General features: G+C 49.5%; 1 protein-coding gene across 4 annotated transcripts in view; it reads right to left on the bottom strand.

Moving 5' to 3' along the window:
* Positions 1-4799: 4799 nt before the first annotated feature.
* TENM4 (teneurin transmembrane protein 4) overlaps positions 4800-12793 on the bottom strand; it is a gene marked incomplete at both ends in the record, with an annotated part of 390357 nt that continues 382363 nt past the window's right edge. For all 4 annotated transcript variants that reach the window (XM_084236342.1, XM_084236341.1, XM_084236340.1 and 1 more), the window contains 2 exons: positions 4800-5558; positions 8028-8170. In XM_084236342.1, coding sequence (XP_084092468.1) covers positions 4800-5558; positions 8028-8170 — 902 coding nt within the window. The remainder of the gene's footprint in view (positions 5559-8027; positions 8171-12793) is intronic.

The raw sequence follows: 12793 nt of genomic DNA on the forward strand, positions 1-12793 counted from the left end.
AAGCCCTTGGGCCTTTGTGGCCTCTGGAAATGCCTTTCCATGACAGCTATCACCTGGAAAACTTAAGAGGGACTTTACGGCCTAAGATCCTGGCCTAAGATCCCAGTTGTCTGGAGATCATCCTAAGAACAGTCAACATTTCAAAGAGCAAACTCAGAGGACTGCTTGAGGGCTGGGACAGGCAAGAGGCAGGCACCAGTCTGCAGATAAAGGTCACCAGACACCTTTAAACACAAAATATTCTTTTATTTATCAACGAAGGCTACACAGGATCACTTCTGGTTTTGTTTTTATGCCTTTTTTTTTTCTAGAAGGTATCTACATCTGCATTTATTTACAGCCTTGTCGATATTTACACAGTCAAGAATACAGTGTTAGAAACACAAAAGTGTTGAGAAAAAAACTTCTCAAAATTAGTTCCAGACTTCAGGAAAACTATTTCCACATGGTAAGGCCAGAGTCTCCAGTGTTGGTCATCCAGAGGCAGCTTGGGAGAGTCCTTTTGCCAAAGCTGCAGGTTCAGAAGTCTTCAAGAACAGGCAGGTTTAGAAAAGTGGGATTCTGGCGGTGGGTGAACCCAGGTTGCCGGGCGTGGCCAGGCACCTGCGACTCAGCTTCTGCCAGGACAGCTGAGCCTGCCCAAAGGTTGGCTTCCCTCGGCAGTTTGCTCTCAGGATCGGTCACATTTTCTTGGGGACCACGAGGCCTCCCAGCTAGTTGCCTTTGGCATTCCAGAGGGGGTGAGAAACACAGCATCGACCCAACCTGGGCTTCCCCTCAATCTGATCTTCCACATTGCATGTCAAACCTAAGAGCTCACTGCTGTCTGGGGCGATCAAGTACACAAGGCTGGTTTTTGAGAATGTAAAGGTTGGAGAGGATAAAGTTTCTATCACCTGAGCAATGAGTCTTTAAAATGAGTTTGCTGTTATTTGAAGGTTAAATGGAAGGGCCTTGAACTAGAGTTCTTTTTTTGAATCCCCTCCTTTCCAATAAAATATAGACAAGTGTATAAACCTAGCTGGGGATGATGAGCCTTCAATGGAAGGCTCTCAGTCCTAACGAGGACCCCAAGGGAAAAGACAGACTGGGTTCCTCCTGGGATCCAGCAGTTGGCGGCCCTGTGAGAAATGGAGGGTGGATTTGACTTTGAGGACCGGGAAGGCAGACCCCCAAAGCCTGGGACCTGCTGAGGCATGCGCCTTCCTTCGGGGCACAAAGCTCACTGCCCTTACCACATGGCAGGTGCAAATGCAAGGCTGCAGGTGGTGAGACTGCCTTCTAAGCTGGTCCATCCCAAGCCTTGCCTTTGCACAACGAGCAGCCCAGCTATCTATCAAGATGGTACTTAAAAGTCACAGCTGAAAAGGTTCTTTATTCTCGTTTACAAAAATAGACCTGATTCCTGGTTATATGTCTGTGAAAACACTGCCTGGTCATACTCACCTTCCTTGCCTCACCATTATCTGCTTCCAGGTCCACCCCATCCTGGTGCATTAAAAGCATACACCCTGGCTATTCTCAACCTCTGCTCAGCTCCTCAGGAATTGCTTCAAATCTTCCATTTCTACGTAGAAAGCAGGTGCTGGTCTGTTCCGTGGGCTAACGCTCAGCCAACCGTTCTGCTCAAGCTGAGACAGGTAAATTACCATGGACTGCCTCTTTTCCCTCCCATTATCATCGCTCTGCCCTCCAACAAGGTCTATGTGGGGATAGGTAGAAGGAAACCTCATCTTCTAAGAGGCAAAGTCAAGGAGACATTGAAGTCCTATTTTAGTTGATGGCACATGGGCAGAGGATGAGGGGCTGGTGGCAGCTGTGGAGGGGAGTGGAGAAGCAGGAATTATTCTAAAATAAACCATTATTTTGGATCAGAGGCTGACATCCTGCAGAACTGTGAACCAATGAGAAAGGACTACTTGTTCCAAGGTCTGAAGACAAGTTGGTGGGTTAGTGCCAAACAGGTACCTTCAGGGATGGGATTTGCAGCCTGGATGCCACTAAGCAGGTCCAGGGAACTCTGGCTTATGCCTCAGATTCACTCTTACTGTGATACTGGACTGTGGTGTCAGCAGGAGACAGACTGAGCATGGAGGCATGCACGGAAGCCAGCTTACCAGGGCCACACTGCAGCACCGTCTCTCAGAGCAGCAGCACCCACTGCCAGGCAGAAGCCAGACCACACCCAAGAGCCTTTCTCTAAAGCTTAGGGATGCTCAGCTTCTCCCTGCACCGAAGCTGGGCCTCCCTGGTGGTATGTAGCCCAGGAAAAATATATATAATATCATTTGTTTAAAGAAAAGGAATGCTCAATCATTCTCTGTTTTTGACTTTTAGAAGTTCACATTGTTACTTTGGTGGGGGTGGTGGAGGAGGGACAGAGGGCTCAGGAGGTGGAGGCAGATGTTTCCTGTGGCCCTCATGCGGTCTCTGACTTCTAAGGACATTTTCCCTGGAAGCTGTGACTCATGTCAGGCAGCCAGGGTGGGACCGATGAGCTAGGTCCATGGGCAGGAGAGCTTTGCCCTTCTATCAAGAGTACACATCGATAAGTCCGTTTTGGGTGAAAAACTTGTTTCTTCAGGCCAAACCGTTTTCCATCCCATCCGAGAAGATCCTGCCGATGGGAGCCCACTGCCAGCTCCTGCCATGCATGGTGGGCCCGAGGGTGCTGCACTGACTCAGTGGATCTCTGCGCCGGGAGGCAGCGGGCAGCCCGTGGACGAGCAGGCGAGGCTCACTGTCGCAGCAGGGTGACTTTTTTGGAAACAGGAAGAGCACTTAGCGAAACACATCCTCTAATCCCAGTGGGATGACGTAAGGCGAAACCTTTTCTCCCTCTGCCAGGCAGAACCCAGACCACACACTGCTCCGATTCTCATGCAGTAAGAGACCTTCTTGGTTTCATTAACTCAGGTAATATTCTGAAGACTCTGTGAGTAAGGCTATAAAGGTGCCATGAGCTTATCAGTCCAACAAGGTTTCCACGGGGAATAGCTCAGACTCAGAATTCATTTTCCACACTTAATGTAAATGCAACCCATAAAAGTCCCATTTTTTAAGAAGCCTAGCTCAAAAAGAAGCATTTGGTTTCCCCTCCTGGTCTCCCAGAGCCTCTGCGAGTGGTAACGAAATGTAATTGGGCAGATGAGACAGTAGCAAGGAGCTAGCTCTTGCTGCTACTCTCCCTCCCGCAAGGCTTCCTCTGGCCTGTGGGCTGCCATCTGGGCCAGGGCATCCCACGGGTGTGGGCAGTACCACTCCTGGGGGGGCTTAAGCCTCTTCCCAGTGACCTCAGGCCTGGGTCTTCAGGGGACATGGAGCCTGGCTTCCGGGATCCATGGGTACTAGGATGAGCGTCCCCCAATCCTGGTGGGGTTGCAAGACACTGCCAAGCTGCACCAAATGAGTTCTTTCCTCCTTTCTCCTTAGTCTTTCTTTAAAACCCTGGTTGGGCTTCTTTAGAGAGGAAGCAGTTTTAGAAGAACTTCACTGAAGGAAATCTCTTGAAAGCCCATCCAGCTTCCTCCCGACTCTGCAATTAGCCCGTGGATGGCGGGGCAGAGGAGCCTGGGAGCCGCTTAGAAGCATACTCGGCTCATGCCTTTCTCTCTTTGGCTGACTTTCTGTTAAGCATCTTTCCAGAATCAAAGGCCACCAAGCACCACACTCCTACACACTCCCATTCCTCAGTGGTGGCAGCTGAGCAGTGGAAGGAAGACCCCCAAAGTCACGGAAAGGGTTTCCCCTAGGAAGGCAGGCTGGTATCCCGGCCACCACTGCCGTCCCTTCGCCATGGGTGGCCTTCCCTCCCTGGGCGTGGCGCCCATGCTGACGGCTGGCTGTGCATGCTGGTTCTCACATTGGACTTTGGGAGAGGGGAGGAGGTGAATGAGGAACACCATGGGAGGGTCAACCAACCACAGACGTCCTGGGGGCCTCTGCCTCTTGGAGGGCGGGCGCTCAGCCCCAGGATGCTATGTCACCAGCCCGGGGAAAGGGCCTGGGAGACACTTTCTCCATCCAGCATGGGGGTGACATTGACAATTACACACGATTTGCAAAAGGGGTGTGGGGGGTGCATTTAGCTTCAAAATGTAAAGCTCGGACAAGAGTTTGGGGCAGCTTGAAAAAGGTGCTGAACGACATCATGAAATCCCCGGAGTAAGATGAAGCCATCGGTGGCCCTCCAGGTGCACTGAACACGGCAAGTTACAAGCCACTTCCACTGGTGGGCAGACGCCTAGCCAGAGATCCTCAGTCCTGCAGACCCGCCTCCCAGGCCCCCTCGGAAGTTTGGCTCTGACCGGTTTCTCTTCATACCCGTCACTCCTGCCCAACCCCCGTCGGAAAAAGGGCTGCACATGAGACAAGTTAGCACAGACATTCATGTCTCACATCACACTGGGTACCTAGGGACAGACAAGGACACATCCCGGGGAATGAGTCTCAGAGGAGAGAGGTACCCCAAACAACAAGGAAAAATCCTCAAGGGAAAAAGGGAACAAAAGACAATAAGGTTTTCATTGTGATCACACTACAGAAAAAAAATACCTTCTGTTCTTTGCAAAAAATGTGTGAAGGCCAAATTTGTGGTTTTCTTTTCTTAAAAAAAAGGATGTTGCATGAGTTACAATGCAACTTTTTTTGTTTGTTTTCTGCACTTGTTTAAAAAACAACCTTTTTTTTTTGTCTTTTCTATTCTTTTTTTTTTTTTTTTTAAAGTACAACACAGTCAGGTACGCGGCCACAGAAGAGTAGCTGTCTTTGGCAAGAAGTTCAGGCCGGGGTCCTCTCTGTCACCTTCGGCCCATCTCGCTCTGTCTCATGAAGTGGATGTTGTTGGCGCTGTCTGCCAGTTCTGGGTACTGCTCGACGGAGATCACGAAGAAGCCATCGTAGCCTTGCACCCGCCCCGTGTTCAGCGCCTGCTGCTTCTCCCCCTCTGTCCAGGCCCGCAGGCCCTCCTCCCCCTCCCGCAGTCTCTGCTGCTCTCGGGCCCAGGCCTGGCGCACGGCTCTCTGCCGCGCCAGCTCCAGCACCCGTGCCTTCTCCTCGTCCACCGTGGTTCCGTAGCGAGTGTTCAAGCACAGTGCCCCGTACTGGAGCTGGATGTCTGTGTAGCGTCTAGTCCTGCCGTTGAGCATCGTGTTGATCTGGGACACAGTGACGTTGACCCCGTTCTCCAGGGTCCGCCGCCCCCCGCTGAGACCCAGGATGGCCAGGTCGCCTTCGGAGGGCCCTGGCTTCACGAAGTAGTGGGTGTCCACCCCGTCGATGGTGAAGTGCAGGTTCTCCAGGTAGTGGGCGTTGTTCAGGATGGCAGCAACCCTCCGCCCATCCTCGTTGGCCACGCTGATGATGTCTGTGGTCACTCGACCGTCCTTCAAGGCAAACTTGACCCCCTTGCCAAAGACTGAGCCACTCGATGCAAACTTCTTTGTCTCCGGGGGCTGCTGGCAGCTGGTGATCGTGGAGCCATAGAGCTGGTCGAAGCGTTCCAGGGTGACGAAGGCCTTGAGCTGCTTCTGCACTTCACACTGCACTCCGAGGATAGACTGATGGAGGGAAGAGAGACAGTGAGACAAAGAGAAAAATCCCCAAGAGACTGGGAGGATCCTCTTACAAGACTAAGTTGAAGTTGTACACATTTATCAGCCAGCAGCTGGCGACTAGGACTTCCAGCCATCCTGCACCCACCCACTCGTTCAAAAACCATTCAAGGAGGACGTCCTTGGTGCCAGATCTTTCTCTGGGCCTGGAGGTACTATGATGAATCAAACATCATTCCTGCCTTTGGGGAACTCACCATGTAGTGGGGAAAGACAAACATGACAACAAATAACCTCAGTCGAAGATGGAAACTGATGTTCAAAGTAACAGTAAGAGCAACAGAAATGTTTCTTGGTCTCTGCGCTACACAGTTTAACTGATTTGATCTCAACAATAATTTTAGGGAGTCAGTACTGTTATGATTCTGATGCTATAGCTGAAGAAACTAAGGCTCTAAGAGGTGGTAACTGGGCCACAGCGATAACAATTCGTAAATACTCAGGTATTCATGATTCTGGGGGCTCAGTTTTAAGGGTGGCTGGAGTCAGGAGGGGCAAAAACGCTCAGGACATCTCAGCTGAAGGTGGGGCAGTGAGGTGGAGGATGGGCTCAGGACCACGTCGGGTTTGAGTGACGCCTTGAGGTTGAGGCAGCATGTGAGATGGAGAATGGCGAGAAATGCGTTCTCGGCAAGAATGTATGGTAAGATGAAAGTCCTGATTTATATAAAGCCTCTCACCCTGCTTTATTGCTCTTGGCTGTGTTTAGAAATGATTTTCAAGGAAGGCCTCTGCCTTCACAGTGCTTCCTTGGGGCTCCTCAGGAGCCCCTCCTCTTGGCTGCTTTGGGGAACCAATTGGGTCCTGTCTCTTTGGCACACCACCTACCTGTCTGTCTCGTGGCTGGGGAGCTGGGCGAAGTCACGTTCAGACAGGCTCCAGGGCCTTATCAGCAACTCAGGGAAATGGCTTTAGAAACAAGCCCATCGGCTTCTCACTGAAATTAAGTCCTCTTTATAATTAATAGAACCCTGTCTGTGAACAATTATTTCCTAGAGTTTCACGAAAGCTGGAGTGCTCAACAACAAAGATCTCCAATGCTTGCCAAGGGCAGAAATCAATAATTCATTGACAGGCAAGGCTGGCAAACAGGCCGTCAGAGACCCAGACACTGCAGGGTGGAGGAGGGACCTGGCTTAGCGGGGGTAGCTGAGCTGCGGGAATCAGCCTCAGGAACCGCAAATGCTGTGAGCAGCTGGTCAGATTTGGGGGACAGTGGGGGCTGAGGGGGGGCAGAGGAGCAGGCTGAGGATAGCAGGAGGGGGTCAGGTGTGTGGTCACACAGGCCTGGGTTTGCACGGCCTTCTACAACTTTCCAGCCTAGTGTCCTGGGGCAAGTTTCTCGATGAAACCTGTTCTCCTCCTCTGTGAAATGGGGGAGATGCTAACTTAAAGGGTTGTTGTTTCTTTCAACCATTTGTTTATTCACCGTAAGTTTTCCACATAAGTTTATTCAATGTAAGTATCTTCTGGGGCTGCTGGGTACTTAAATATGACTATTCTTGCCCTCTTGGTGCTCATGGTCTAGTGAAGATGCAGGAAAGAGAACAGGAATGAAAATGTGGTGAGGTAAGTGCTTTGAAAGAGGAAAATATGGGCACCCCTGAGTGTCAGCTGCAGAGCTGGAGCTGAGGCCTAAAGGAACCTGGGTGGGCATACACGTTTCTAACAGCAGCCTGGGCTTGTCAACTCTGTTTTCCTCCTCTGTCTTCTGTCCCCCTGTCCTGGCTCCGGGTGGAGGTCTGGTGTCATCTCTGCAGTCACTGGCAGAGGACAGATAGTATGAACACAGTGGGGAGAGGAAATGAGCAATGGATGTCTGAAGTGAGGGGGTGGGAGGAGACTGTTTTTAAGAACCTTTACAGCTATATAGTTCCATGAGTCTTTGAAACTGGGTCATAAGAGGAAGAAGAGAAAGATTTTCTTGAGCACCTAAAATATGCTCATTTTTTGGAGCACCTCCAGACAGGACCTGGGGTTGACTCCCAGCTCCACCTCTTTCTTGCTGTGTGGCACTGGGAAAGCCTCAGGCTTTAAATCTATACAATGAGAATAATAATACCAGGGGATGTTTGGGACTTAAGCAGAATAGCCCCACAAGGCCATGTACCATGGAGGTGCTCAGAAACATTGCAAGTGCATTTAGAACACAGCTTCCCCCCGGCACTTCTGTTCTGGGTGATGATAAGGGCTCATCATTCTTGTGAACTCCAAATTCAGAGTAACACACAAAACCCCTAATGCAGCCCACGAGGGTCTGTGCGCTGCTCCAGATGGCTTGCTGGTAGGAGGTACTGAGTATTATCGGAACAGTTTCTGGTAGGCACGGTGGAGGCACACAGGGGTTTCCATCATTTGAATACCATTTTTCCTGAAAAGCAGGGGAAGGGCTGGGCAGCCATGTATGTGAATTACCTTGCTGTTGTCCCACTCCTGAGTTTTCATCTGCGTGTGGACGAGCTCATAGGATGGTTCCATGGCATCCATGTCCGGTTTGGGGTAGCCCGGGATCACATTGTGCAGCTGGAATCCAAAGGTGAGGAGCCAACTGTTGACATCTGGGTGGGAGGAAAGCAGAAATATCCCTAATGAGTAAGCAGACCTCAGATGTCACCTAGTCCCAGAATGCAGCCTAGAGTCAGGTTGCAGGTAGGGTGAGGATATGAGGGGTGCTAGTGGCAGAGCCAGCTGGTACGGGGCTTTGGGAGATGGCTAAGGGCATCAGAGCCCAACACACTCCTGGGACCTACCACCTGCCTTCTAGGCAGAGACTTAACTTGAGTGCAACCTCGTTCCCAGACTTCCCTCCCTCCTGACAACTCCAACCCCCCAGGACCTTCAGCTTCACACCTGGGGGCAGCTGTGACAGATGAAGCCTCCTCCACAGCCACCCCCAACACCAAGAGGAAACCGTGGCAGAGAACACCACGCCCAAAGGAGATTTTTTTTTTTTTAATTTTCTAGAGGCATGTCTTATTTATTTATCTATTTGTTTGTTTGTTTGTTTGGTTTATACATGCACTGGGTACAGTCAGAAGCCGGGAGGGTGAGAGAATTCACCAGAGCCAGAGCAGGGAGCAGAACAGGCAGAAGGACCGAAGTACACTGCTGAGGGGAGCAGCGGGCGGCAGGAGAGGTCTGCGCACCATGTGGGACCCTCCTCCGGTGGCCGGGGAGCAGCCGGGGATCGAACCGGCGTCGCAGAGGCCGCGGGCAGCTTCGCAACCCAGCGCTCAACCGCTGCGCCACCTGGGAGGCCCCCAAAGGAGATTTTTATGATAGATTTTTTAAAGAGAAAATTCACTTAAGAAACAAACTTTCAGAATATTATTTAATTGTAAAAAAGGAGAAATCCTGCCACTGGCGACATATGGATGGATCTGAGGGCATTATGTTAAGTGAAAGACTAAATCAAAAACCGAAAGATAAACACTGTGTGATGATCTCACTTATATGTGGAATCTAGAAAAGCTGACTGGCGGTTGCCAGGGGATGAAGGTGGTCAAAAGGTATAGGCTTCCAGTCATAAATTCTGAGAATGTAAAGTAAAACAAGGTGACCACAGTTAATCTGTTGTGACCTGACAGTATATTGGAAATCTGCTAAGAGTGCATCTCATCTGAGTTAAAAATTTATCATCCCAAAAAAATATTTTTTGGTAACTATGGGAGGTTATGGATGTTAACTAAATTTATTGTGGTATTTCATTTCACTACATATATATATATATATATATATATATATATACACACACACACACACACACACACATATATGTTACATCATTCAACTAATTAAAGTAATACAAAAAAGAAAGAAAAAACACGCTCTCCTTCCTCTCCCTACCCTAGCTGCAGAGATTAGAGCCTCGGGGCATGATTTTTTTCCTTCACTGGGAGCAGGGTCCCCACATTTCACACACCCTGATTGCCTACAGCAGTCACTTTCCCTTCCTGAGCCTTCATTTTCCAGTCTTTCTATTGGGCTTGAGGATCTGGGGGCTTATTGATTTTATAACATTCCTTGGGAGTTATTAATCATAAAATATTATGATTAATATTTCAAAATAAATATTAGGTTTAGGGATGGGTAGGATTTTGCCCTGAGCATTGCACTCTTTGAAGAGTGGAATCAAGCTGTCAACAGGTAAGGAGAAGAGAGGGTTGAGGATGTGTCACGGGTTCCCTGGCCACTGTGCCAGGTGCCTTTTATGTGCCCAGCACTGTGTCCCGCAGATCCTCCCAAGCACCCTCCTGGAAGAAGAGATGAGACTTGGGTGTGCATAATGTTGACCCAAGAAACAAGAAGACAGAAGGGCAGAAGCCACTCAGTTGGATAGGATGACAATTCTTCATAAAGATGGTGGCGTTTAAGCCAGACACTAAAAACTGGGTAAACTTTATTAGCTTACAACAGAGATGAAGGGGGCACTTCAGGCAAAGATCCTTGTATAAGGCAAGGCCTGGAGAGAGGAGCGGTGTGCAGGGAGACCCCAGGGGAATCAGCCAGCAGCTCAGCAAAGCTGAGAGAAAGCCAGAAAGAAAAACTGGCTGAAGCAGGAAGAGTCTAGAGGGGAAGAGCAGGTAGGAGGTGATTTAGGGCCTGAGAGAGAGAGACCAACTACCTGTGTCCCAGTACGGCTAAGCCTGCCTTGGGAATGGGCAGTGGAAGAAGCTAAACCAGTTGTTGACCTGAGACTCAATCTAAGGTCTGGGGAAGGCAGGATTTAGAGCTGAACCTGAGAGCCAGCAGCTCTGGGCAGGTGGCATCCAGGCCTGTTTTTGGCTTTTTTTTTTAAGGAGTAGATCCCTGGAGAGAAGCTTTGTGGGTTTCAGGCACAGGTGGGACTGTCTTTTCCTGCCACCACTGAGCTCATTCATCCCAGTGATGGGAATGACCTCTGGGGGTCAACCACAGTGTCCCTGTCACCACTGCATGTCATGGAACATTTCCATTCAGAAACCTCGTTTTGCTTTGGATTTTGGGTGCCCCCTCTCCTGGGAAATCTGCTGGCATTGAGGTGGAGTCGCAGTGAAAAGGAAGCTTTGAAGTCCAGGTTCTGCTTCTAGGAAAAGGCACATGGAGGCAAGACAACCCCCACCCCTCCGAATTCCGGCTCCCCAACTTAAAAACTGGAGGCAACTGAACAGTCCCTTTATCTGCAAATTGGTGGTGGAAATGGTTTTCACCAGGTCATGGAGAGGAACGCTAACAGTATTAGCACATGGGGGCAGCTGTGGTCTAGCAGGGACTGTTTGAAGTTTGTTACATAAATTACACAGGGACACCTCCAGCAGGTCCGCCTACACCATTTTTCCAATGGTGCGTGCTCACTTTGTGACTCTGTGTCACATTTAGTTAAGTCATCTACATTGTTTTTTTAAAACATGATGCTATTACACACTCATCAGTATAGGGTAGAGTGTAAGCGTTACTTTTATATGCACTGGGAAACCAAAACACTCGTGTGAAACCAAAACATTTGCTGTTTTGAGATACTCGCTTTTATTGTGGTGGTCTGATCCGAAGCCACATTATTTCTGGGATGTGTACGTATGTATTAAAGTGTCCAGCTCAGTTTCTGCCTCACAGAGTTTTCTGTGCTTCCTCCAACTCAAGCCTCCAGATCTCCGGACTGCCACTTCCTTCATTTATAGCATGAGGTGCTGGGGCCAGCTTTTTCAAAGTCCCTTTCTTCACTAAGTTTCTAAGACTCTCTGATTCTATGAATCTTGGCAGATGGTTCTTTGGGAAATTAAAACAGAATGGGGGAAGGAGGAACCCTACAAAGCTATTTTGCCTGAGGCTGAGAATTTGCTTCTGAATTTGTAGTTGCAAAGGAAAGCTGCTATGAGGAGTACTGAAAATTCCCAGGAAACCAGGGGCCTGACAAGAGGGCTGGGCCTTAATTATAAGCGATGGATGGTGGGAATTGTTCCCATTATGCCTTTAGGAAAAATACTGAAAATTTATTTATTCATTGCTTTTTTTCTGCAGTGCATTTCTGAAGAGTTGAGAATTTACTCTCACTTCTTATGCTATCAGAACTACCTACTTCCCTCAAGTTAAAACTCTATTCTATTCGCCCATTTGGGGTGGCTGCCCAGGACGGCTGCACAACCTTGCACTTGACAAAGTGGACTCGAATCCAAGATGAGGGTGTGGAGTCAGACTTCTAACCCCAGCCCTGGCTCCTCTTAGGAAGCCAGTTTCTCTAATCTCCAATCTTCACTTTCCTCCTCTGTAAAGGGGGTCACTGAAGCCCATCTCGCTGTCTACAAGTGCAATAGTGTATACGGGGTGTGTCTGTGCTAGACATGTTTTGGTTGCCTTGCTAGCATCCCTTCTGCACAAAGGAGGCACATGCTGAAATTTTGAGACTATCTTGGGGGTGGGAGGGTCTGTCTCCAACAAAAGCAGAGAGACACCAGGTTTGCGAGTTCAGGGACACTTTCTACTCCAATTGGTTTCATGGGAGGGAAAGGCAAAGCCCACTTTGCAAACCAGAGGGTATAGGGAAGGGAACCAATGCCAGCCAGGCAGCATGGGAGGCAGGCTATACAATGTGGCTCATTTCCTGGATCCACTTATATGTGGAATATAGAGATGCAAAATAAAGGGTCAGACAAAACCAACCCAATAACAAACACTAGAAATCTGACTGTAAAATTGAGCCTATCAGAGGGGAGAGAGCAGGGGAAAGTGGAGAGTAGGGTGTAGCGGGAGCACAATGGAGCGTGGTGGACTGTGAGGGCCTTGGTGGTGGGTGTGGTGTGGTAATGTATCTGAAAAGATGTGCCCCTGTACCTGTCAATCATATACAGAGTCGAAAGCCAAAGTTACCTTACTAGGAAGGAAGGAAGGAAAGCAGGAGGGAAAGGTGGGATGGGGAAGAGTTTAATTTCAGGGACTAGCTTTATCATCCATTACTCCACAGTATTACTTCACAGATCCATCGTGCTTACTTAGAATAAAATCATTGTTATAAAAGATATAAAGTGGGGCCTCCCCGGTGGTGCAGCAGTTGAGCGCTGGGTTGCGAAGCTGCCCGCAGCCTCTGCAGTGACAGTTCGATCCCCAGCCACCGGGTGAGGGTCCCACATGGCGCGCAGACCTCTCCTGCCACCCGCTGCTCCCCTCAGCAGTGCACTTCGTCAGTCTGCCTGTTTTGTTCCCCGCTC

Source organism: Talpa europaea (genome assembly GCF_964194135.1).
Source record: "Talpa europaea genome assembly, chromosome: 1".
NCBI classification, from domain to species: Eukaryota; Metazoa; Chordata; class Mammalia; order Eulipotyphla; family Talpidae; genus Talpa; species Talpa europaea.